The sequence below is a fragment of the Pteropus medius genome, unplaced genomic scaffold (assembly GCF_902729225.1).
Source record: "Pteropus medius unplaced genomic scaffold, Ma_sr-lr_union100, whole genome shotgun sequence".
NCBI classification, from domain to species: Eukaryota; Metazoa; Chordata; class Mammalia; order Chiroptera; family Pteropodidae; genus Pteropus; species Pteropus medius.
This window is the reverse complement of record NW_024347791.1, coordinates 3,823,989-3,851,221: the sequence shown is the minus strand read 5'-3', so window position 1 is coordinate 3,851,221 and position 27,233 is coordinate 3,823,989. Positions and strand designations below refer to the sequence as shown.

At 46.2% G+C, this 27,233-nt stretch overlaps 1 protein-coding gene and 1 long non-coding RNA gene across 6 annotated transcripts in view; both read right to left on the bottom strand.

Annotated features, from left to right (window-relative positions):
• LARGE1 (LARGE xylosyl- and glucuronyltransferase 1) overlaps positions 1 to 27,233 on the bottom strand; it is a 489,641-nt gene that overhangs the window by 72,759 nt on the left and 389,649 nt on the right. For all 5 annotated transcript variants that reach the window (XM_039877849.1, XM_039877848.1, XM_039877847.1 and 2 more), the window contains one exon: positions 1,546 to 1,658. In XM_039877849.1, the coding sequence (XP_039733783.1) occupies positions 1,546 to 1,658 (113 nt within the window). The remainder of the gene's footprint in view (positions 1 to 1,545; positions 1,659 to 27,233) is intronic.
• On the bottom strand, positions 12,269 to 18,510 carry LOC120614892 (uncharacterized). Its single transcript, XR_005656113.1, has 2 exons — positions 14,545 to 18,510; positions 12,269 to 13,894 (listed from the first exon to the last, which is right to left on the bottom strand). It is a non-coding gene; the product is annotated as an uncharacterized LOC120614892 (long non-coding RNA).

Sequence of the window (27,233 nt, the reverse complement as noted above, 5' to 3'; positions counted from 1 at the left end):
GCAGCATATGGCAGGCGTTCGCGGGGGCAGACAGGGAATGTCTTTTCCATCTGAGCTGGCATATAATAAATGAAGTCACTTTTCCGCCCCTCTTCCCACCTCATCAAGGAGCCCCGTGTTATCCATCCTGAGCCTCCTGGAGAGGAAACTGCACGATGGATGATGACAAGTTCCTCTGCTCATCCTGGGGCTGAGACAAATTATAGATCCTGTTTCAGCAGCTCTTCCCGGGGCTTTTGGCCGACTCAGTGATGGATGTGGCTTGGCCTCCTGCGGGCCACGGTTCCGGGGTTAGGCACTCCCCATTTCCCAGTCCAACTCGGGCTTTTTCTAAAGAGGCCTCACCTCTATTGGGTTCTTCTCCAAGCTCTCTCACCGGGCCATGCTTATTAACTAGCTGCTGACAGGTGGTGCCGGGAGGTGAGTTATGGGCCTCCACAACAGGAGATGGCTGAATAAACTATCCTCATTGGGCATGGACATTGCTTTTGGGGACACGTGCAAGTCATTGTGACCTGACTTAAAATATGATAATGGAGGACAAATTTCCCCTCAGGTTTAAAACAGCTACCTGAATAATTTTTAACTCATTCATTATAGCATACCTCGTGTTTGAAAAAGGAAATTAGTTTCTGGCTGTTTGAGAAATACTGCATAATAACAATGCTAAAAAAAAATTGTAAAGTAACCCTACAGACTGTTTTTTTTCTCTGTATTAGAAAACTTTGCAAGAATTCAACGACAGACATTTGAACACTGAGCAAAAAAACACAGAGAGTGAGCTGGCTTTTTGGATGAATAGGAAAGGATAAAATGCAGAGAACCCAGAGACATCATCTTTACATCTCAAGATGGCCATTTACACCACGGGAAACTCAAAGTCTAAATGTGTGAGCCTGGTAGATTCAAGATCAAAGGCTCAGGCTCCCGCATTTCCTAGTGAAAATGAGAAATAGGGTTTTTATGATTTTATGTTAATAGTTTGGTGGAGTTCGTGGACTTTCTCAGATTGCCTGGATTCAAAGCCAGGTTCTCCAGCCAGGCCGTTCGTCTCTCCTCTTTAAATGCATTTCCCTTGAGGATAGGGTCATAGCACCGGCTCTCAGCAAAAGGCTTTGCTTTAAAAGTTAGACTACTGCCAGAAAGGCAAATGAAACCTTGTCCGGGAGATACGCTATGGCATTCTGGAATCTCAGGGCCAGGCGGTGTGCTGTCACCCTGAGATGAAGATGGCGACCTCCCCTTAACGCATCAAATTATCGTTTACTTATGAGTCTGCCTCAATCAACTGTGAGCTCTCTGAGGCCAAGGACTGCATGCATCATTTATCTCTGTAATCCTGTTTCTGAACACAGCCCTTGGCATACACAGTGTGCAGTAAAAGTCTGCTGAATGAACAAATGAATGAAAAAAATCCTAATGTTTTTGATTGGCAGTACAGGGCAGACCGAGCCAAGGGTACGGCGCAGACCCATCTACTTTCGAGTTTGAGAAACGACACCAGGGTACTCAAAAATAACCATATCTTCTAATCTGGCCACTCACCTGGTCAGCTAAGGACGTGGAGAGCATGCCCATCAGTTCCCTCTCTGCAGTCAGCCTCCACATCTGTTCCCATTTCATCTTCCGCAGCTTGTCCAGAAGCAGCAGGATCACCCCTGGGCAACAGCATAGGATGGAGGACAAAAACAGTCAGACAACCAGGCACACCTGTCTCCCTGTGCTGGAGATGAACACACCTGGATTCAATCCCAGGCTCTGCCAGTGAATCAGTGTGAGATGTTAAAGAATCTCTCTGCAACACCTTCACCACGTGGAGAACATCAGTACATACCTCAGACCTCAAAGACTGTTGTAAAGAGCTAAATGAGATGGGCAAAGGAACCGAGCACTTTCTGGGGACGGATGGCGATGATGGCTGCACAGCAATGCAAGTGTGTGTAATGCCCCTGAACTGTATGCTTCTAAAGATGGTTAAAATGGTGTATTTATGTGAGGTATATTTCACCACAGTAATTTCAAAAAGAGCCTAGCACTGCACCAGACACGTAGTACATTCTCTATAAGTATCAGGTTTTCTGCTATGTTTTTCCCAATAACCTACCTAGGTTTCGCCGATGGATGGTGTTTGTATAACATATACTACTTCTCTTTAAAGACAAAAAGCAGCTCCTCTGTGACTTTATTCTGGCTAAGTCTTGCCAATTGACTTTATAATTACTGACAAGCCCCATGAGCTCATTTCAGCGTTCCTGATTTTCAAAGTCTCCTTTAGCCCGTCACAATCAACACGTGTGTAAACTACCGTGAAGGCGTGCTGATGCTGGGTCTTTAAGAGGAGTTTCAAAAGCCGCTGGTTTCCTAAGAAACTGATAATAAGAGGTTATCTCCTCCTCCCGTCTACCTTTTTTGTTGTTAATTTTATGGATAGTGATTTGGGTGAATGGGAGATTGTGTAGCCAGGGAGACTGCCACTGAACACCCTTTTGCATTTTTAAAATGTTAAGACAACTAAATGTAGTACTCAGACGTGTGTGTGTGTGTGTGTGTGTGTGTGTGTGTGTGTAAATAAAAGCCTAAAAAGGAAACCACATTTTGGCTCAGCTGAATAGTTGAGAAGCAGCTGTCTCCTACCGGTCAGACTATCAGAGGAAGCACAGAGAATTTCCCTGTAGGTCACTGCAGTTAATTTGGTGGATGGGACTGTAGCACCCACAAGCTCCCAAACCAATCCTCCTCAGGATGCTTAGCTCAGCAGAATGGTCAGGGGAGAAAACGCCAGGTAGTTAAAAAATGATCTGAGTTGATACCTAGCACATGCATTTCCAAAGCAGTTGGAAAGAAACCGATTCCCCACGTCACACATAAATGTCAGCACTTTTTACCTACTCCAATGGAAAATATTTGGAGAAAAAGTTTACTCACCATTTAGTGAAAGGTGTTTGGTTAGAGTTAAAATTTTTAAAAAATATATAATATGGTTATAGGACAAATGGGGTAATACCCCAAGATCTGAACTTGTAAGTTAGAAGTGCAAATTACACCTATTGCTTCCCTTCTTCGTGCTTTGTTAGTTTTTGTACATATTATTTCATTTAACACTTGTGAGATCTCTACAAGCTGGAGATTGTCATCCTTATTCTATAGGTGGGAAAACTGAGGGGCTAAGTCAGACACTTGAACAATTCACAGTATAAGACTAGCTATGCCAGATTCAAACTCAGATCTGTCTGACTCCAAAGCCAGTGCTTCTCTGTCTACACAACACAGATCAGAGCCCCAGGAATGCCTCTTTGGGGCCCTGTGACTCAGGCCAAAGACTTCTTCCTTTTTTGACTTTTGGTTTTTCCATGTGTAAAGTGAAGAAACTGCTACTTGTCCTGCACGACTCAAAACACGGCCATGCACCCTAGCGGTAGGCTGGTGAATGTTTAATCAGCAGCTCTCCAGGTGAAAACAAAAACAAAAACAGATTTGTCACATTTGCCCATTCCCATAGTGTAAATACTCCCATCACGGCAGATTTCAAGCTACCAACGTGATGTCACTGGAAGCCAGTTGGAAAGAAATGTGCACAGCTGGCCCCCCTGAGTCAGTGTGAGCTAGCTCCAGCACACCAAAATTGTTCCCCAAACACAAAAGCAATTTTAGAAATAGTAAAAGTCACCACAAGCATGTTATTTGATTACTTCTTTTGGAGAGAAGGGGGGAAAAATTTTACAAAGTTACAAAACAAGAGAATAGAGTGATGGATTCAAGAAAATAGATTTCGAACATGTGAAAGAGAATTTCATTAATCCTATTGCAGAAACTAGTTCTAATTAGGTTGGGTAGATGCTCCAATATATAGAAACGATGAGGGGTGGTGGTAGAAGCTATGAACAATGGTGAAAAATATTAATGCAGATTTTGAAGCCTCTGACGAGGTCGATGGTAGATCTATCCATCTCTGAAGACTGAAGTGAGAACGGATGCTTTAAAATGGCGTTAAGACTTGGTGAGTCCTACGTGGCAGATGTGATTCCACCCTGTGTGACAGGCTAGTTGAAAAGGGGCAGGAGTGAACAAAAGGCTAAATACAGAAACGCGAATCATTCTCCCAGTTACCCAGCCTTTTCTTTTGTGTCATTTTAATTTAATTTTTGAAAGTATGAATACTTCAAACCTACAGAAAAGTACAGACACTAATATAACAAGTACCTACCACCCCGATACGATAAACACTAATTGATATGTTGCCACATTTGCTGTTAATAAGAAAACATTACAGGCAAATCAAAAGCTCCTCTATCTCATCCTAGCCCCTTCCGCCAGGGTAACCAGTATCTTGAGGAGGTTGGGCTCTCTTTTCATGCATATTTTTATACGTTTATTCCCCATACATATTTACCTTCTCACTCAACATTATGTCTTTAAGATTTAACCATGTTAAGATTTTATTATGTAGTTGATTCATTGTAATCACTTTATTCATTATATAAATATCACATAATTTATGTATTCCCTGACCGAAGCTATTATAAACAACGCTGTAATACACATCCTGATCCCAGTTCACTGGGCACGTGTTCTGTTGGGCATGAGAGCTTGGCTGGGACACAGCCTCCAAAGCTGTGTGAGGGCTGCTATGTTGACGGCGCTACTTGTCTTGAAACACTTAGAATCACTCCATCTTCCTTCTCTACTGCATTCAAGCCATCACCGAATCTCAGAGATTCTACATTTAAAAGGGCATTCGCATGTCTTCGTTCACTCATTCATTCAGCAGTTATTTACTGAGCATCTATTATGAACAAACAAACCGAAACAGACTTGTGCTGCTGTTTCTTCCCCACTCTTCCTAATCTCGTGGGTGATAGTCCCAATAGTAATTCAGCATCTATCTACTGGATGTGTAACTTGCGATCCTTGCCGGGCACTCTTGTGGAAGACATGCAAACCATTACGATTCAATGAGATGCCTGCAAATACTGAGCATGCACACTGGTTATTAAGGGGACAGAGAGGAGGAAGGCCTAGGTCAGGCTGAGCTAGGATTTGGTCAGGCAGACAAGGTCGGGGCGTCTGAGGAAATAACGTGGACAAAGGCAGCGCGACAAAATTGTGGTATGCAGGAGCTACAGTGTGTGATGCCAGGCAGTCTAAACAGAACGCTCTGGGGGCAAATGCCAGTTTGAGCCTGAACAAGTGAGCTGGGAATGGATGGAAAAGGGACTTGTATTTGGGCAAAAGAGGTACATTCCAACCATTTTCATGTCATTTCCTAAATAGAAATGGATAGCCTTATAAACCACTGGAAGATATGGAGGAAGCTGCTTGTGGACAGAAGGGCTTGTGGCTGGAAGGGCTGATGTAGGGGTTCCGGTTGCCCTACGTCCTGTCCAGGGGCCCCTATGGCTGAGGGGATCACTATTTTGGCACATCTGTTACCCATGTGTCCTGCTGAGGGTAACTAGAAGTTAGTGAAAAATTTTGAGCAAGGGGGTGACCACGATTGAATCTGTTTCACAAAAGCCAATCTAAAAAAAAAAATCACTTTATCAGGTCACTTTGCAGGCTCAAAGGCCGCCAGTATTTCAGGGAGCCTAAAGAACAAGTTCCTTAGTCTGGCGCATCTGAATCTTGACACAATTTACTTTTTGCCCTGTTCATCAGACCATTCCTTCCAGCAAGACTTGGTCTGATGGTACTTCGCTACTTACTCACCTCTTTCTTTGCAAACTTGACAAGTCAATATACTCAGCTTGGTTCCTTCTTCAGAAACCAAGAATGTGTACTAAAAATACTACTCTCGATTCCGTGAGTCGACCAAGAGTCAGAATCCAAACTGAACATAAAAATGCATGAACAAACATGCCACAAAGCTCACAAAAGCCACTCTCAGCTTCTGCATTCCCAAGCGTCTGTGTTCTTTGTCTCTTCTGAAGCACAACATCCTGAGAAAGGAGGCAGGCTGGTCATTACCATGTGGGATCTGGGGTACCAAGAAGAGAGGTGACCTTTCTAGTGTCACAGTGCTACCGAGTGCTTGGCAAGTGCTTCCCACGGCCCTGTCTCCAAAAGAAGCTTCATCTTAGAACATAAGAACTGATAAAGACCATGTGTGTCCCACGCCACCAGATCTATGGGATGGATTTCCTTTGTGTCTCGACGTTTTGAAGCATGCTTTGTGCTAGACGCGAATGCCAAATGTGTCCTTGGCCAACACAAGCTCATGAGAATCAGAGCTCCCAGGATCCATCTCCTGGCCATACGTGAGCGGCCTTTGCCATGTCAAACAAACCGATGGGGACTCTGTCAGAAGTTATTTCTTCTGTAATTTATTTTAGAGAGATGTTTTGAGCATCTCCCATGGTTCTATTCACTGGGTTAATTGGGGACTTAGAGGTTTGTAAAGGACAGTCCTCAGGGAGTAAAGTCCTAATAGGGAAGAGAGATAAGTACCAGGAAGAGGCAAAACACTGATAGATCCGAGACGTGGTAAGAACCACAGGAGCCGGAACAGGCAAACCGACTGTGATCAGAGTGTGGGGGGAAGCGTTAGAGAAAAGCTTCCTGCAATTAGTGATGTCTAAATTGAAATGTAGAGGATGCAGAAGATTACTACGTGAAGGTCAAGCCAGACAACGGTTCTCCCTTCGGGGCTGTGAATGCCTACCGGGTAGCAAATATTTTCCACCACATTTGAACGGCAGATCTTAAGAGGTAATGACCCAGTTCTCTCTCTCCACGCCCCCCCCAAAAAAAAATAAAAAAGAGGCCACATAAAGTTGTCTTGCGTGGATGGAAACATTAGTCTTTGCTCATAAATTTATAATTAGCCACAGGTTATTTGCACAATAAATACCCTCGCATCCTCACGCTGATGTAGAAGGATGAATCTTGGAACGCGGGCATTTTTGCAGCTATCACAGAAGAGGGATACATAACGTGAAAATGGCAGTGGACCTAGAAACGCGAGTCACTGGTTTGGGTCCTGATATCATAGCTTGCTAGCGAGATTGCTTGCACAAAGTCACTGGAATTCTGAGCCCCAGTTCCTTATTCGTCATATGGGGCCATCGTGAATTAACTTTAAGGTGATTGTGAAGACTAAAAAATTTTATCTTTAAAAGTACCTGGTATATGCTGTGACCTATTTTCTTGACCTCAAAGTAAAAAAAAATCCCATGACATAAAAATAAATATCTGGTACAGTGAGAACAGCACTCAATATTGCTAAATGGAGAAAATTTACTGATAATAAATATGCACACCTAGTGATTCATTTACTATGTTGAATCCACCCATCTTTTGACAACCTTAAAAATCCCATGTGTGGGATACACTGGACACTTACAAATTCTGAAATATTTCCCAGACCATATTCCTTCTCGGTCTTCTGTCAACAGTGAGCTTATGGTGTCACAACCAGTGTGATTATGATGCCCCTTGGGGTTATTGCATGTGACAGCTATGGGATATAATCCACAGGAAGAAAAAAATATATATATTAAAGGAAAGAAAATCCACCACAAGGAAAATTCTGTGCATAAATTATACTGCTAAGCAGCTAAGGAGTCTGTTTGGGCTGTTAAATATACTCATAGATATGGGCTTATGAAAGAATTTGCCTGTTTCTTCAAAGGTTAAGAGTTTGCACTCAGAGTGTATAAGAGCTGAAAAACAACATTCCAAGAGAAGCATAAGTTGATTTATGGAACTCAACCCTATGGTGCTGGAGAGATACCTCAATTATGATTTTAAGGGGCTTTGAAAATATGAACTGGGACATAAGAGCTCGTAAACAATGCTTACCGAAACTATACATTTCCCCATTAAGGTGCCTAATGATCACTCACAACTTGCATAATTCCCACTAGAATTAATATAAATGATGTGCATGCAGGCAATGTGGGAGTAAACTTTTTAAGACTGAATAAAATGATAAAAATGGCTCCTTCTGAAATTAGGCCCTTTCAAGCTGAAACAACACAGATCTGGCTTTGCAAAGCATGCCCCCAAAACAGGCTTTGACGCTGCTTTCCTGCTGTCAGGGGGTGGTGGTGCCAAAAACCTCGACTTTGGCCTTTGCCTGGCATTTGCTTGTGTGTGATCCACCAATTTCCACAATGGCTGTCAGGGTTTGGGGGCGCGGAGCGAGCCCTTTGCCCTGGAGGCCAGCCCTCCGCACAGAGGCAGGGTGCCTGAGACTTGACGGGGACTCCCAAAGGAGCTGGCTGGGATGCGTGGGGCCAGTGGGGTTTTCTTTCCCTTCAGCTGCTGTGCAGGGAGCACGACAGACCAACGCTAAATAAATAAATGAATAAATAAATTAAAAATCAAAGGCTTCTTCTCCTGTGCCCATCTGGTCCAGTTGTGGGGCATTTCATCTGTGGATCAGAGGGCAATGCTGATTCTTCTCTAAATAAATATGTAGCAATAGCTTAGAAGCCAAGATGGTGGGGAAAGAAAGGTAGATGTCTATGCAGAGAGGAGAGAGAAATCATGATTTTTTTTTTTTATGAGCCAGATAATGATTTTTACCAATGCCACTGCGAAAGGAAGAACCAAACATGATGACGCCGCTGATGATACCTACTATTTGTCAAGCAACTGCTGTATACTAGAAAGCGCTTCACTTAGATGGCCTCAGATTCTTACGACAAACCTGCAAGGCAGATGGAATTAGATCCATTTACACAGATGAAGAAACTGAGAGTATCGCATGGTTCATGAGTGGCACAAGGACTCGATGACCTATGGTCTCCCAACCACGCGTGTTGCCTCCTGTACGTGCGGGTGTGTCTGTGTACATGCACGTTACTAAATATGGCAACACCAGAACAGGCCAGGTAGCTCCTGGAGGAACAGCGAGCAAATGTTTGAAGGACGTTGAGAAGACCATAGGCCGTAACCAGACTGCATGTGTAAAAAAAAAACCTTGGTCGTTGGGAGAGCGAGCGTTTAAGGCCAGGAAGGGCAGGGCACATTGAAGCTGCACTCATAGGGTGAGGCTTGACCTGATATACGTGAGCATGGGTAACCAGGTGGAGCCAAGCGACCCTTAAATTAGCAGTTTCAGAGCTAACTTCTATCACCTGTCCCTCCTGCGTGACACAGAGATCCTCTTTTGTTGAGTTCATCAACTAACATTCTCATCAGGTGTCCTACCACCTCCTACGGGCAAGGAGAACTTAAAACTTTTTCAGCAAAGGGAAAACCTTAAGCTTGCATTCTGAACATCTTCTGTTCGAGGGGAGGTTCTGCCACTATTTTCTTTCCCTCCCTCCCTTTCCTTCTTTCTTTCCAAGCAGACTGCTTTCATTCTTTCGTCAAGCTAAAGAATATGGCTGGAATGGGCTTGGTCAATTCAGACCACGTACTTCCATAACTCGGAAGAAGAAACTGAGGTTCAAAGTGACTACGTGTCTCCTCTGGACTAGTTCGGAGCAGGTTTCCGATCAAACCTTTTATTCCTAGACTCGGTGTTTCCCAGGGTGTGTGACACGGCATTCTGCAGGATGCTGATAGGTGTGTGGGAAGCAGGGTTAACTCAGTTAAGTTTAAGAGATAGCGTTACCTATAAAGTGAACCAGTGCTGCATGTATCAGTGTGCGTGATCCCTCCTCCCCCCGTGAGCCTGATATGATATTGCTTCTCCCTTCACTCCGAGTCCTCACTGGCTTTGTCAGCATTTCCTCAGCTCCCCAGCTCCCACCCCAGCCCCCCGCACTGCAAGGGCCAATCCATGAAAATGAAGATTTATTTCTTAGTTCTTTAGCGCTTCCTGTGGCGTTGCTGGTTTGAACAAGAGAAACCTTAGGTGGGCACTGAGCGGGCTGCTGCGCAGGAGGCTCTGGGGAACACGTGGGCTCTCATCCTGGAGATGTTTATGAAAATGACCCTCATAATTATGGTTTTCCTCTGTTCTGCTTTGAAGCTCTAGAGTTCTCTTCTTATGCATGACCCAGAAGAAGGTGAGTTTATTAAAAGCCATTTAATTTGAAATCCCCTGCTGATTTCGCTTGAGACTCACTTTTGATCACATAAATGTAACGTTCTACTTTTTTGCTTTTTAAAGTTTTTCCTTCCCGAAAGCTCTTTATCAAAGCGAGAAAACAGAAATCCACCTGAAGCCTTCCCTGACTTGGCTGGGATTTTTTGAAAGCGTGGATGGATGGAGTAAAATGGGCTGCTTAGACCTTAAAAAAGTCCGGTGCTCACTCACTCATTCATTCAACAAATACCTATCGAGTGACTTCTACGTGCCAGGCACCGGATATACAGAGACGAAAAACACAGTGGTCCCTGCTCTCGAGAGTCTGGAGGTGTTATGGGCACTCAAATAGAGGGCAGGTAGCGTTGGTTCAAAATGGGGGTAGGGTCAGATCTCACGTCATGGGGAGTGGCCTTTGAAGAGGACAGAACTTCGTTCTTCTTCATCTTTCACTGGACAAAATATATTTGGCCGAGATTGCGATAGCACTAAGAACATAAAGGGTTTGGTGCCCGGCAAACACTTTTTAACCAACACTTGCAGAACATTTTAATTTTGTGCTTCTACAGGCAAACGTTTTATTTAAATGTAATTTGCATTCAGAAAAGCACACAGATGTAAGAACACACAGCCCGGTGAACCTCCTACGATGTGAACTCACCGCTCTAACTAGAGCTCAGACCAAGAAAGAGAACGTGGCTAACGGACCGGAGCCCCACCCCAGGCCCCTGGGGGTCACACATACACCCGCCATCCTGCTTTTATTCCAGATCCTTACACCATGGTTTAATCAGTTTCTGCATTTTACAGAAACTGAAGGAACTTTCGGCTCAACGCTGTGTCTGCGAAACCCATTCCTATTACTGCACAGAGCTGTCGTTTGTCCACTCAGTGCTGTGTAACAGCCCATCGCGTGAATATATCTGACCCTCGGTGCCCATGGCATTCCGATGGACATTTGGGTGGTTTCCAGCTTGAAAGCTGTTACCGCCACTCTCGAACGGGTCTTTTGGTGTCACATGTACGCCCTTCTATTGGATGTACGCCTGAGAGTGGAATTTCTGGGTGACGGGAAGTGCATGTGTTCAGCTTCAGTAGATACTGTAAAGTGGTCCTTCCTATTCACGCCCCCACGAGCTGTACAGGAGCATGCCAGCCTATCCACACTCCCATGAATCACTGGCACTGCCTGCCCATTTGCGTTTTAGGCCTTCGGGTTGGGATGCAGAGGTATCGCATTACGGGTTATAAGTTCCATTTGCAGAGGTCATCAAGTTAAAATGAGCCATACTGAATTAGGGTGGTGTCCTTATAAGAAAAAGAGACAGAAAGAGACGCAGAGGGGAGGTGGAGGCAGACGCTGAAGTCAAACTGCTGTGAATGAAGGAACATGTGGGGCCCCCAGAGGCTGGAAGAGACAAGGAAGGATCATCGCTTAGACACTTCAGAGGGAGTGCAGTCCGGCCAACACCTTGACCGTGGACTTCTAGCCTCCAGAATAACGAAAGAATAAATTCCTGTTTAAACCACCCAGCGCGTGGTTCTTTATTATAGCAGTCCTAGGAAGCTTATACAAGCACGCACACCCCAGATCTGCTTGCTTTGTCTCAAAGAAACACACAAGAGTAACCTGATTCCCAAGCACCCTAGGCTGTTATCTTGGGCCAAAACTATTACTGCCATTTTTCCAGATTTGGACAAATTTCCAGATAATCATGAAATCATAGGAGATAAGTGATTTTGCTCGATTCAGACAGCAAGGCGATAAGAAAAACCTCAGGCAGAAACAACGCTCGTGGGTCTGTGGTTTGGGCTCTTTTCCCACCCAGGAAACCCACCAGGAGACGAGTTTCTTACAGGACTCACTCTGAGACAAGACAGCCTTGCAGGGCCAGCCGAGCAGAAAGCAGAAAGCGGGAGATAACAGACACTGAACAAAGAAAGACATTCTGGCCACGCCCAGCCCTCTGTAGTTAAAGTAGTGAAGTTACTGAAGACTCTCCAGCCTGTCGCTTCCAGTAAGAAGAAAGTCTTTTCTTGAGCCCTACAAAGGAAAAAATACATAGGGTCCAAGATTTTGGTCTTAAAATTACCGCTGAACAAAATGGAGCATAACTCGATGCTTAGAAAAGGCAGAGGGAGATGTAAGGGCGGGGGTGGGGGTGAGGAGCAGCTGAGAGCCTGCCTGGGGGGTCCGAGAGCCCAGACTTTCTATCAGGTACTGAAAAATAACTACTCTCTGAACAGAAGTCAGATCTGCTGACCAGCTTGTTGGCATGGAGATTTTAATTTTTTTTTTTTTTTTTACAAATAATGAGCCTGCCTCTTTCTACCAGTCCGGCTGGATGCTTCACTGCACGAGATGATGTCTCATTTGCTTACCGAGAAGGGCGAGAAGGCTCGGATGGCCGAGCAATTCTGCTCAGGTGAACGTGCGCTAGAGCCTGAATGAACGCTCGGCTAATGGGCTGCAGAAAGGGCAAGAAGCTTTGTGCAATTCAAACTTAAACAAAGCAAGCCCACGTGGAAGGGCACAGGCTGCATCTTTTCATTTTTCTCTCGTTTGCACGCTCCAAGAAAGAGCAGGCGCTGCATAAACATCCAGCGAGGAAAGCAGAGCTCACAGCCCTCTTCTCTGCTCCCTCCCAAACCCCCACCCCATTTAAAGTGGACAGAACTAACTCTTCAGGACTGCTGCTTTCCTGCCTGCTGTCATGCTGTATAATTCTCCATTTGTTCACTCCAAGTCCATCTCCGCCCTTCCCTGCCTCCTGCCATGCCCCAAGAGACTCACCCTTTCAGATCCAACCACCTGGGACCCCAGGTTGGAAGCACCGGCCACAGAGCGCAGGGCGGGATGAGAGGGACCGTGTTCCTCCCCGCGGTCTGGCAGGCCAGCAGAGTTTCGGACAGTGCCCGTGTCCCCTCCCTCTTCAGCTTCTGCCTGGAAGCAGATCACACTGGCTTCTGGCAGCATTATTTTCCCTTTGAATCTTGTCATGGGCTGAACTGTATGCCCCCCAAATTGGTTTACTGGAGTCCTAACCCACCACCTGGTACATCTCAGAACATGACTACACCTGGAGATAGGGTCCTTAAAGAGGGTTCATTAGGGTGAGCCTTGATCCAGTACGACTGGCATCTTTACGAAAGGAGGCAAGTGGCACAGATGGGTACAACGGAGGACTTCGTGAAAACAGAGGCAGAAAACGGCCACCTTACAAGAGAAGGGGAGAGGCCTCAGAAGAAACCAGCCCTGTGGACACCTTGCTCTTGGGCTTCCAGCCACCAGAACTGTAAGAAAATTCATTTTTGCTGTGTAAGCCGTCACCTGGCAGCCTCAAGAAACTAACAGATGGCTCTCGGCCCAGCGCCGGTAACAGCTGGCCGCCTCTGCTCGTCTGTGGTGCCCCAGCGTCCTTGTTCATACCTTCCACGCTGTCCACTCACCTCATCAGCCATCCCTTAGCTAAAACACCTTGAATTACTCGATGAGATCTATTTCCTGAGGGAAACCTGACTATGACGTGTCTGTTATTGAATCCCATGGACGGTCCCGCAAAATCAGGACGGTTATGCTTGTTTTACAGATAAGGAAACTGAGGCGCAGAGAGGTCACCTACACGGCTAGTGAGTGGCAGCGTTGGGATTTCGATCAAGGTCATTCCGACTCCAGTGGCGTGGTGCTGTATGGATGAGTCATCTCGCAGAACCAGAGGCCGTGGAGGGGAAAGGACCCTTAGCTATCGTCGAAGGCCGTCTCTTCTAAGGCAGTTTTTATAGATGGGGAAACCAAGGCTCAAAAATGTGAGCTCGATGGCCTAAGGTTAGGAAGCCTGCGCAGTGGCAGAATTAGGACCTGAATGCAAGAGTCTTGACTCCAGTTCTGGTCCTTCTCGCTGCTTCCCCGACTGTCTGGAGAATGGTAACAAGAAAACAATCACCTCTCAGGTTCCACTCTCGGATTACCTGGGGGCCGAGCATAAAGATCAGGAGTTAAGGTGCTAGCATTAATCCACACGTCAGCTCCATGCTTACTAGCTGCGCGACCTTGGGCAAGTGACTTAATTACTGCTCCTTGGTTCAGTGGACGCTTTTGTAAAATGGGTATTAATGACTCATTGGATTGTTGTGAGGATTAAATAAATCAGAGCACGCAGTACAGTGATTAACACACAGGCATAATCTCAACCAAGCAATAAGCTATTGTTATTACCTGGCATAGATTTTCAAAGCCAACCTAGGTTCTTCCTATTGACCTGCAGACATCGATTTCACTGCTCAGAAGCTGAACAAGAATAATAAACGATGACACTGGTTCCCAGCAATGATGGCAGCGGCCCGCTACTACGTAACTACCAGGTCCCACGCACGGTGCCAGGCGTGTCCATCACTTCTACTCCTTACAAAATCCCAGAAACGTTGAGTAAGTAACTAAGAATAAGGAAGAACCCAGATTCAAACCCAGTTTCCTCTGGCTCTCAAGCCCATGCATCTTCCGATACCACTATCGACGAGATGAAGTAGAAAGAGCCTAGTACAGAAAACCGGCTGCAAAAAAGTACCACGCAATCTGAACGACGCCCGTGACTTCAAGATTGTACAGTTACTGTTGGTGCTTTGTGCCACCAAACCATGAGCTCCTGGAGGACAGCTGTGTCTTCCATGGACTCTGGACCCACGGCTTCCAATCTAGTCTGTGACGCATGGCAGGTCTGCTCAAGACAAGCGTTAAGACCTGCACTGGAGTTGAAGTGAGGTGCATTCTGGAGCCGGACGTCACAAGCACAGTGCCTATAGAGGAGGAGGGATGGCAGATGGCCTATTAGTGTCGATTCCTGTTACGCTGAAGCCAACCTCAAGGGAGCATTTTAATGGGATGAACAGGCAGTTCTGTCTCCTTAGCTCCCGGCACGACCACACTTCCGGAGAAGGCTTAGGCAGTGTGGCGTTATAAGGCCTGCTGTGCTGGTTAATTCTGGATTCATTACTTGTTTTCCGGGTAACCTGGGGCCCATTGGGAATTTCCGTAAACTTCTCTTTCATTGTAGGTAAAATGATTATGGTAAAGGGACGTTTATTTTTTCTTCAACCATTATCTGTGGAGAGCCTCCTCTGTGCCAGAGCGCGGTCTGAAAACAGAAGCCCTTGTCCTTATGGGGCCTACGCGCTCAGAGAAGAGGCAAGATGAGAAACAAGGGAAGAAGGTTAAACATGCAGTGTGTTATAGGACGGTAGAGGGAAAGCAGAGGAGGGAGGGAAAGAGTGCTCGGGCAGGGGACCTACTGAAATTTTAGATGGCTGCTTGGCAAAGATGTTTCTGAGGAGGTGTTACTGAAGCAAAGACCAGCAGGAGGCCAGGGAGCAGGAGGCAAGCGTGCCGGTGTAGGGGCAGAACTCAGGCAGAATCAGCCACGAGTGCAAAGGCCCTGAGCCAGCGGATACGTTGCAAGAATGGCGAAGAGTGCCTGCCTCCCAGGCTGCTGTGGAAGCAAAACATATCCCATTCATAACAAGTGCTCCAGGTGCTCGATCAGTGTTGGCCAGGACTATTAACGTTATTCTCGTGGGCCCTCAAAGGTCCCTGTTTACTAGAAAGCACCTCTAGGACGACCCTCTGGGGTCTGAACCTGCGCCAACAAACGAGCCTGTCTGCTCTCTGCCAGCCTGATTTGGGCAAACCCACGGGCTGTCCTGTTCGCGGGAGAGGATCTCTTATAAATCGGATTAGCGGGGACTATCCCGCCCATGTGTTACAAGGAGCCGTAAGGGGCCAGAGAGAGGGGTCCTGAGATGATGCAAATATTTCTCTGAGAAATACCGAAGAGATAATAAAGGCTACTCAGCGTCCCTTTTGTCCCAGTTATCCAAGTCAGAGTTGGAACACCGAATTAGGGATGTGTCACTCAGAGGCCCACAATCACATGAATGTTTGGAGAGAGGATCAAAGGTTTGGGAGGGGATACTTAGTGTGCAAACCAAGCAAAGCAAAACATCTTAACAAACAGCTTATTGAGATGCAAGGTGGGGTCCTATAGAATTATGATTGAGCAAGGGCTGATAACTAGAAATCGCACAATAGTCCTAATTACTACACTGTAATATACAAAAGGTCCTTGGTGTTCTCAGTCAGGCGCTGTCTTGACTACTATATTACAGAAAAAGTTCTGAACGACGCATCATCTTGTCGTGGCCCAGGAAGCTCTCGCCTCACCCCCCAGGCGCATCTCGAGTTATTCACGCCCCCCCACCCCTCTAGTTAGTTCTGGAAAAGAGCAAGCGAATGCCCACATCCTGGCTGTTGTGTTCTTGATTCGAGGCTAGGCATATGGCTGGCTCCAATTTACCCTTCAGGTCTCAGCTCAAATGTCACCTCCTCAGACAGGTCTGCCCCTGATATGCTTAAGCACAGAATCCTGGTTAATTACTTAAGGGTGTAATCACGACATGTAAGTCCTTTCTCCTTCTCTTCCTCCTTCCCTCCCTCCCTCACAGGTGGGGAGTGAAGGTTTCTACAGATCGCATCCATAAAGCACTATAGGGTTAGGAATCTTCTGTTTTCAAGACAGAAAGATCTGTGTTCCGGTCTTGGCTTGGCTCCCAATTAACAGCGCGATTTTGAATAAATCATGAGGTCCTTACAAAAGATGTGCAGGAATTAAATAAGGTAGGAAATTTCATGTACTTAGCATAGGGCTGAGTACGGAGATTGCTCAATGGATGTTAGCTGGCGATATCAACACAATACTGGACCCTCAAAACATGTGAATTTTTTCCATTGCTCTCTGTGAAGATGGACAGTCCCTATGTACCAGTCTATGGTTACGTTAACCCATTAGATTAAATGAAGACCGGTAAAAAAAAAATCACAGCGTAAGGAATCCCTGGAGACATCAGTAACTTCAGCTGGAATGAACTGCCATTACTCTTGCATATATATTTCCCTTGTCTTATCCAAACAGAGAAGCTCCTCGATTTAGGATGGGGTTACATCCTGATAAACCCATTGTTTGAAAATGTTGTTAAGTTGAAAATGCATTGAAGGCACCTAACCTACCAAACATCACAGCTTAGCCCAGCCGACCTTAAATATTTCAGAACACACACATGAGCCTGCAGTTGGGCAAAATCGTCACAATACACTGTAGAGCAGCGGTCCTCAACCTTTGTGGTACCAGGGGCCGGTGTTCTTATGAGAATCTAATGCCTGATGATCTGAGGTGGAGCTGAGGCAGTGATGCTAGCGCTGGGGAGCGGCTGCGAATACAATGAAGCTTCACTCACTCGCCTGCCACTCGCCTCCTGCTGTATGGCCTGGTTCCAAGGACCGGCACCAGTACCGGTCCGGGGGTTGGAGACCCCTGCTATTGAGTACCAGTTGTTCACACTTATGATCACGTGGTACATTACACCTCGGATCACTAGACTGGGAAAAGATCAAAATTCAAAGTTTGAAGCATGGTATCTACTGAATGCCTATCACGTTCACACCGTTATAAGTCGGGACTGTCTGTACAAACTCAACGGCTATCCCCCCAGCTACATGCAGGCCTTCCTGTCCCCTTCTATCAAAAGCCCATGCGTCCACTTCCCTGAAGACCCACCTCATGGAGCTGTCCCTTAAATTTTGACTCCTGTCACTGTGCCAGATTTTGCATCTTGGAATTTTTCTCATTTTCTTTCCATATTAAGACCCTGCCAGGATTTCCTGCTTAACACCGCACCAACGAGACTAGATTTCAAAGAAGCCTATGTTTGGAAACGTCAGGGTTCCGACTTGAGAGCACACGATCTTAGTTGTCAAGCCTTCCCTCCTTCGAGTCACCGAGTTGCCTTACATCTTCCTCATTCTCTACAACGACCCTTGGCAGTGTTTCCTCGTTACAGGTATAACTCATTTTATCGCAGATGCCACCTGTTTCACCAACTGAAGGCAAGACCCTCCACTAGCAAAGAGCTTACGACTCTCTTCACTGCAGGGGTCTGGAACCGAACCTGCCACACCTCTGAGGTACGCCCGTACTTGCATTTTCAGGTGAAGACACGTGCACAGAGAAGTTCGCCGAAGGTTTTGTGATGTGCGGAGATGCAGCACTTGACACACAGTTCTGATGGCCTGAGTCCGTAAGTCAAGTGTGTGACAACTACGCCAACGATCAGGAAGGCTGAGTGTGAAAACGCATTCCTTTATTCGGTCATATCATATTGAACCCCTACCCTATGCCGGGGACTACGCGAAGTGCAGAGGGACAAGAGGTGAATAAGCGTGGTAAGACTCTGCTCTCATATACGTACAGCATCTAAGACGGGGCGACCAGCACACGAAAAATACCCCAGTGATATATACGTTCCACGCCTCTTCCCTTTCCCTTTTGTGCACCTCTCCCTCCAGTTAAGAGCAGGATGCACTTTCGTGCAATTTCATCCTTCCTTTATCTATATAGGCGGTTATATATGCACATAATTAAGGTGGTGAAGGTAACCAATATTTATGGAGCCTCTATACTAGTTCTAGATCAGAGATTCCCCAACCTTTTTGGCACCAGGGACCGGTGCTCCTATGAGAATCTAATGCCTGAGGATCTGAGGCGGAGCTGAGGCGGAGCTGAGGCGGTGATGCTGGCGCTGGGGAGCGGCTGCAGATACAGATGAAGTTTCCCTCCTCGCCCACTGCTCACCAGTCACCTCCTGCTGTGCGGCCTGGTCCCTAACAGGCCCCGGACCAGCACTGGTCCACAGCCTGGGGGTTGGGGACCCCTGCTCTAGAACACTGGGTTTTTAAGTTGTATTTACAACAGCGTATTTAATCCTCACGACGGTCGATTAAAAATGTGGTATTATTCCTATTTTCCAGATATGGGGAGCTAAGCGGCAAGATTCTACCTAAGCCAGGTCTGCTGGGTTCCCCAGACCACACACTTTCTGCCCAGCTGCAGACTTGCGGCTGGCAAACTTTTTCCTGCAGGGACTGACGGTATACAGTTTTGGCTTTGGGAGTCACAAGGTCTGTCACAACTAATGGACTTCTGTCATTGAAGCCCCAAATAAAGCAAAACTGGATGATGTGTCTTTGTGTCAGACTTTATAAATGGACACTGAAATTTGAATTTCATGTCATTTTTATGTGCCACCAAATATACCTGCCTTTGGATTTTTTCTCAATTATTTAGAAATGTGAAAACCATTCCTCGCTTGACACAAAAGCAGGTGATGGTCAGATGTGGCATGCATCTACCCCTGCTGTAAACAGTTAAACATTAAGAAGATATTAAATCGCCTTTGAATAAGATTAAGAATTAAATGTTTCCTCAGAATATTTGCATGGCTGCTGCTCCAATGTGATCCTAGGTTTGTCGAAGACAAGGACCATGGTTTCTACTTCTTTTGCTGCCTCTGTTAATCATAAAGATGAGCCTGTGTGTGTGCCGTGCCGGGCATACAGTCCGTGCTGACCACATGTGCCCGAGAAGCAAAGCTTGCCTTGTGGATTCGCAAGGGGCGGACGTGGGCGATTTCTCTTAGATAACTCTCTGAGCTGAGATCCCCTTAGTTGGAGATGTCCCATAGAGCTCTGGTGACCAGTTCAGGGTCCTCTGTGCCTTTCTGATTCAACCACGCCTGACCTACTGCGGTGAAATATCCAATATGCTCTAAAAGGAGATCCAGCGATTGAGGGGTCAGAGGGGGAGGTGGCTGGTGGGGAATAAAGGTGGATGATAGGAACAACGCTCAAGGAGACAGAAAGACGGGCGGGCAGCGCATCTCTCTCCGTCACTGCCTTTTTTTTTGCTGGGTTTTGCTAGCCCAGGGAACGTTTAGGATAAAAGGGCTTAACTCTAGGACAATAGAGGTCTGAATAAACCACTGGAGGTGCATTCCAGCGAGAACTTATTCCAGCTGGGCACGTCTGCGGTATAATCTCTTCCAATTGTGCCTGGATCTTTTTTTTTTTTTTAAGGTTTTATTTAACTTTTTATCAAAGTATAACTGATATATAATAATATATTTAGAGGGGTACAATGTGTTTATACACACACACACTACCACACACACACACACACACACAATAATACAGTATAATGATGATCAAGATCAAGATAATTAACACATCTATCACCTCACAGAGCTAACACAGGTAACGGCAAAGAAATTGAAATCGGCACTTTGGAAGAAATATCTGCCCATGTTTGTTGCAGCTCTAGTGTTAATAGCTAAGATATAGACACCTGCATGTCCTTTGACAGATGAAAAGGATAAAGAAAATGGGTATACACACACACACACACACACACACACATACACACACAATGAAATATATACAATGAAATAGTAAGTCAGCCATAAAAAAGGAAACTCTGCTATTTGTGACAACGTAGATGCATCTGCAGGGCATCACCCTAGGTCCGCCTTTACAGCAGTCTGATGCCAGGATTCTGGTCTGACTCGAGCATCCCTGCAGCCTGCATGGGTTCAGATATTAAGCATGATGAACACTCAGAATACCTTTGCTGAATGAATAGACACACATTCAAACAGCAAGGGAGCGCCTGAGTCTGCTGATAGTTAGACGAACGGGACATAGGGGAGAAAGAGAAAAAGAAGGTACAAAGAGAGGTACGAAGGTACAAATGGGTGTCTACAATGTAGATTTTGGAAATGTAAGGGCGAATTCCTATCCAGTAGGTAGGACATAGAGTAGATAGGAATCACCTGCTATGGTTTTAGATACTGATGGAGGGGGGTCTCATATCAGAGGTTCTAATTGATTTCAGATGAGCCACGGACATCATGGTTTTTAAAATCTCCCCCAGTTTCGACGTGCAGCCATGATTGTGAAGTACTGTTTTAAAGAAAGATCTTTGACGAATCATGTAAACCTTAAAAAGGATGTAGTGTGACATGAGATAAAGCATGAAAAGCACTTAGCACAAAGTAATAATCGAGGAAATGTTAATTGGTGATATTAACACAATACAGGGCCCTCAATACACGATGGTAGCGGGTTATGAGGTAGCGCACAGCTGTCTGGGCCTGGGTACTGGAGAAGGGCTGGACAAATCCCTCTGAGCAGATCTCAGCAACTGCTCTACCCATCTCAAGCGCTGAAGCCCCAAGAAGAAACTGGAAGGTAGGCTTAAGCACCGGGCTGTCATTTACTGGCTTTGCTAACTTCTGAATTCAATTAGCCTCTTTGTGCCTCTTTTGGCTCTTCCATAAAGTGGGGATTACGTGAGCTAATGCACATGAACGCACAAGTCAAATCTAAGAGATGGAGACTGTAACCTTGAAAGACCTCCAGAAAATCAGATACTTCTTCTCATCATAAATATGTCTTCAAGGAAACTGTGTACTGAATGAATGCCAGATTATTTTCCTTACAGCAGGAAGATTTAGGATCCTATCCCCCGCTCCTGCCCTTCTACGGCAGACTGTACTGCACAGCTGTCTGTGTGGCTGGATCGTAGCTCCTGCTGCTGGCTCTGGCTGTGCTAAGACCTGAGTGAGTGACAGAGGAATCACTGACTTTGCATGGGTCAGCAGAGGGGGGCGGAAACATTTTCAGGAAATGGCCACCCCTTGCTCCCACTAACCGGCCAGGCCAACTCGGTTAGTCCCAGTGCCGAAATGCCAGTGCCAGGTAGTTACACACGGTAAGGAAAGGGCTCTGCTTCACTTGGCCACTGGCCTGTCCTTCGTGGCTTCAAAGACCTGGGTGGACCTTTAAGTCAGAGATCCTCTGTTTATATTAAAAAAGGCTGAAATGAGGTTCTGTGTTAGGAGGCTCAGGTTGCTGTAACGAAATACTAGAGACTGGATCCAGGCGCTATATGGTTGCCTTCTCACGAGGGCTCTCTTTGTCACTGTATGCTCACATGACAGAGAATGTGCAGACACTCTGGGGTCTCTTATAAGGGTGCTCATCCACCAAGCGGGCCCCACCCTCTTCATGTCATCTAAACCTAATTGCCTCCGAAAGGCCACGTTTCTAAATACCATCACATTGGAGATTAAGGCTTCCATCTATAAATTTGAGAGGAGGGGCACAATTCACTCCATAGCAGGTTTCCTATGAAGGGGCTACTCCGCAAAATACTGATTCTTCGGCAATTTATAGACTGTGCTCCCCACACAATAAAACAAACAAGCAACATGACACGCCCACATTTAATTTTAAATGTTTACTTTTAAATGTTAGCTTTAAAATAAAGATTACATTTTAATTTAATCAATCAAAATGTACTGGCTATTTAATTTAATTAATGTAGAATAAATAAATATTGCTTTGAAATTTATCTGACCTGACACATTTAGCATTTTCTAATCTATAAAATTTCACACATCAGTAAGGTTTGTATACTAGTACCTTAGATTCTTAGAATCCATTGTGTACAAATACTCGAATAAGCAAACAAACATGAATATAAAGGATGTTTATGTATGGTGTTATTTACAACTGGGCAGGAAAGAACCTAGGAACAACACAAATAACAAAAACAGGAACAAAAAAAACCCATACTGTTCTTAAAAAGAAGAAAATACAACGTTATGTACCAACGAAGAAAGATACCCGACATTTTGTCCTTAATAGAGCATGTGACAATTAAAAAGATGTGTACATAGAGAGAAATAGATTATTATACAGGTGGAAAGAGGAAAGTCAAGAATATACTGCAAACTGCTACAAGTGTTTAACTTGAACGTGATGGGGAGACAGAATTTCGCATGTTACTATATTTCAGTGGTATATGCTGGTAAATGTTCAACAGCTGGATCTCCAGGAAGAAAGAAAGAAAAGCTCTGATGTGTAACGTGGGCCAATTCCCATGGTGTAAATACTCCCACCACGGCAGATTTCAAGCTGCTGACACAATGTCACTGAACGGGGCGGGGGCGGGGCGGGGCGGGGGCGGGCAGGAGCACACCGTTACACAGGATTGCCACGCACACAGATATGGCAGATTTAAAAACCTTAAGAGCACGGATAATAGAGACACGATTAGGAAGCAATGACTTTTGAGTATTACCTTTGTTTTTACAACCCTTTAGCGATAGATTTATACAATTTGGTTTTTAATAGTTGTTACACTTAACGACCAGATCTTACATATCCTGAAAATTTCATACCAGGCTCTCACAAGCCAGGGCTCCAGTATATCACTGCATTCCTATAAGATTTGTCCTTTAAAACAAATGAGGATATGAATTGTCAAAATTTTTCAAGATGTACTTTTAAAAACAAACCTCTTCTTTAGCTGTACTCTAGCACTCATATTATAACACCTGGCAAAGTCAAAAGTGGAATTTTTAAAGCTCCTGAAACACTCTTTCTGAAGGACCTACTGTGTGCCAGGTCCTGCGAAAAGGGCTACAGTTTATATTAAGTGCCTGCTATGCGCCAGCTTATGGACTTCTTATACATATCCGTCAATCTCCACTTCTCCCCGACACACTCTCAGGCGGGTATCAGGCCATGGGGCTTTGTGACATTGCTCACCGCGCTCTCAAACATCGAGGTACTGTAAGCCCTGCTGATGAAGGGTGAACGTCATATGCCTTGGGGAGGAAGTTTCCAGTTGCACGTACAATGAGGGATGGCTGAAGACGTGCTGAAAACATAGCGGGGTCAGGGTGGGAGGAGCAGGTGGGAGTATGTAATTAACAAAGTGGTCGTAGTGCTGGTGACACGTGTGTTCAGATGTTAAGGAAAACGCCTGCTGGTAATTTCGTACCGCTCTGTAGTATCTGTACCCCTTTACTTTCTCGGCAATGTCGTGACATTACCGTGAAGGCATTTACGATAGACTGAATGTTTGAGTCCTCCCGAAATTCATATGATGGAGCCTAATCCCCAGTCTGATGGTGTTTGGACCTGGGCCTTTGGGAGGTGATTAGGTCGTGAGGGTGGGGCCCTCATGAATCGGATTAGTACCCTTATAAAAGAGGTACCAGGGGGCGTCCTGGCCTTTTCCACCATGTGAGGACACAGCAAAAGACGCCCACTCGTTGACCAGGAAGTAGGGTCCTCGCTAGACACTGAATCTGTTGACAACTTGACCTTGGACTTCCCAGTCTCCAGAACTGTGAGGAATAAATTTCTGTTGTTTATAAGCCACCCAGTCTGTCACAGCAGCCTGAATGGACTAAAAACAGCGTTAATACACTTTATTCATAGGAGAGGATACTGAGGCTCGGAAAGATGCCTTGACTACAGTAAGTTCAAGATGCATAAGCAGTTAAGTGACAAACTCGGGAGGAGCAACCAGCACCCTCTTTCCTGGTTTGACAGATGCGGCCGTTCTAGTTCACCTGGACAGGTGAGGCCCAGCTCAGTGGAAAAGTTATGTTTTGGCTTCTGGTTTCTTTTTCCAACTATTTGGCATGCAGGAGCCTTGCGAATTACTTAGCAAAGAAGGAGGAAAACTATGAGACGTTGTTGTCGGAACAACCCAGGAAACAGAAAGAATCATTTATAAGAAAAATAGTTGAGGTGAAAAGGTCTCTTAGAGTGAGAAGAGAAGCAGGGAAGCGCTTAAGGTCCGATTCTAGAAGCCTTTCGTTAAATAATTCTCTCCTGTGAGGCCGCGCCTGGGGCAAGGAGTAAGAAATGATGGAATCACGCTTCTGGAACACCGGCTTCTGCTCAGGAGGCCGGGTGATAGGAAAACTTGCCATCTTTTCAGGATGCAGTTAAGACAACTCTTTAGCAGCTCGGTTTAACCAGAGGCCCCTGACCAAGTCTGACAAGCAGGGGGGCTCTTGCTTGGCTGCTTCGCTGGGGTACTTCAGAGAACCCAGTGTCCCTGGCGGTAACGGGGTGGGTTAGTGTCGGGGCCTGCTGAGGGGTTCTTTTGTATAGCGTTTGACCAGGCTGCAGCCACAGCGTTCCAATGAAAAGCTGGCTCAGGGCCAAGATATAAATGGCGACAATAAGAAAAGGAAGAGGAGGTTGGGTGAGGATGGTTTCTCTTCAGGGCCAGGAGTGAAACCGTGCATTGTTTAAAAGCCTCGCAGCCTACTGGATAAAGCTGAACTGCCTCTAGCAGTTCAGACCTTAGCCCCACCTGGCTCCCAGCCTCGCTGCTCACCCTGCATGCACCTCCTGATCTCACGCTCCCTACGGCTGTGCCAGGAGTGTTAGCTACCATTTGCTGAATGCTTACTCTTCGTCAGGCATTTCCCAGCAATCCCGTGAGTCTGAACTGATGTTCCCATTTCATAAGGGAGGAAAGTCAAATAAAAAATGGTGGCCACTGTACTAGTAAGGCATGGAGCCAGAAGTTGGGCTGTCTACCACTCCCCACATCCTGGGCATATGCTCCATAAGTCACACCTTTGATTAAACTGAAAGCCTAAACTGTGTTCTGTTCTCCGATGTGTCAAAAGTTCTCACATCTCTCAGCCTGAGCCTGGGGGCTCGCTGCTCTGCTGGCCTGGAATGTCCATCTTCCCTTTTACCCCCAAGCCCCCTGGCTCTGACACCTTCAGCAGGCCTCCACTCCAGCTGTCAGTCCTATGGATGTCCCCCTCCATCACAACACTGACTGCAGTGCATTTACTGTCCCGAATCTCCTGATCTTTAACTCTACAGTGGACCACCTGGGGGTGATGGTGGTGCAAGCAGAGACCAATCTTATTTGTAATTTCTACTCCTAGTTCGGGACCCAAAGCCAGGTACCGGTGAATGCTGAGTGCTTGCTTACTGAATGGGCACACTGCGAGACCTGGGGATATGTGATGTTTCCCACCGGCAGCTTTTCAAGCTCTCTTCCATGCCCACAAGGGAGAGAGTAAGGGAAACTGGAATTCACTTATTCGCTCAATACCTATTTATTGAGAGCTTTCCATGTCCTGGACAGGGACATGGGCATAAACAACAAGATCCAGGGATGTGGGTTTCCTGCTGCTTTTGTGACAAGTTATCACATATCCATTTACTACTATACTGTTGTATAGGACAGAAGTGTAGGGGCAGAGTTCTCTGCTTCGGGTCTCACAAGGCCAAAGGCAAGGTGTCGGTCAGACTGAAACTTATCTGGGGGGAAATCGACTCTTATGCTCATCAGGTCGTTGGAAAAATTCCGCTCTCTACGGTTATAGGACTGAGGTCCTTCCTTCTCTGCTGGCCGTCAGCTCGGAGCCTCTTGGCTCCCAAAGGCCACCTGCATTCCTTGTCACTTTGTCCTCTCCATCTTCAACCCAGCAAAGGCATAACCAATCCTTCTAATGCTTCGAATTTCTCTGCCTCCCCTTCTGGACCATCTGTTCTGTTGCCGGGTGGAGGAAGTTCTCGACTTTGAAGGGCTCCTGCGATTAGACTGGGCCCATCGGATAATCCAGGATAATCTCCCTATTTTAGGGTCTGTAATTACAGCTGCCAAGTCCCTTCTGCCATGTAACATAACATAATCTCAAGTTCCAGATGTTAGGGCGTGGACATCTTTGCGGGGGGGCCATTCTGCCTACCACAAGAGACAGCAGGTAAATAACCAGAAAGATGTATTTTGTAACACTGATAGAAAGTGCAGTGAAGAAAAATAAACCAGAGTGAGGAGGGCTAGAGGATAAGATGGGTCAGGGAAGCCCACCGTGAGGAGATGACATCCAAGCTGAGGGCAGAGGAAGTGAGGGGCTGAGCAGGGGGCAGCTGGTGGAAGAACCGTCCAGGCAGGGGGCTTGGGCCCCGGGGTGGGCTGTGCCTGGGCAACAGTCAGGTGGAGGCCAGCCTGGGAGCATGCAGGGGAGATAGGGGCCATGTGCCTGTGTCTGGAGAGTTAGCCAAGGCCAGCTCAGGACGAAGCTCTGCCCAAGACGCTGCATTTTGCCACGATTTACTCTGGGCTAGTGGTGATCTTTACAAACCCTCGAGAGAAAGCAGGAGGACAGGACCAGATGCACGGCTCTAAAGAGTGTTAATGTGAGCCAGAGCGCTCACGGACGTTAGCACGAGATCTAAATACTTGGAGAATCTGATTCGAGCATTATAGACTGTAGGTGACGCGGGGCGGAGTCTGTGGGGTCAGGAACAGCCCAGAGGTGGGCTAAGCACGTAAAGGTTGGTGCAGGCCTATTTGATACCTCCGATCAGGGGGTGTGGGACATGATCGTGTGAGAAGAACATAGACATCCACGTCTATTCCTGCTCGGTGACCTTTGCATTTGCTGTTTTCTCTGTCGGAAATATTATTCTCGATCTCAGCATGGCTGCCAACTTCCTTTCCTTCAAGTCTTTAGCTCAAATGTCACCTTGCCAGAG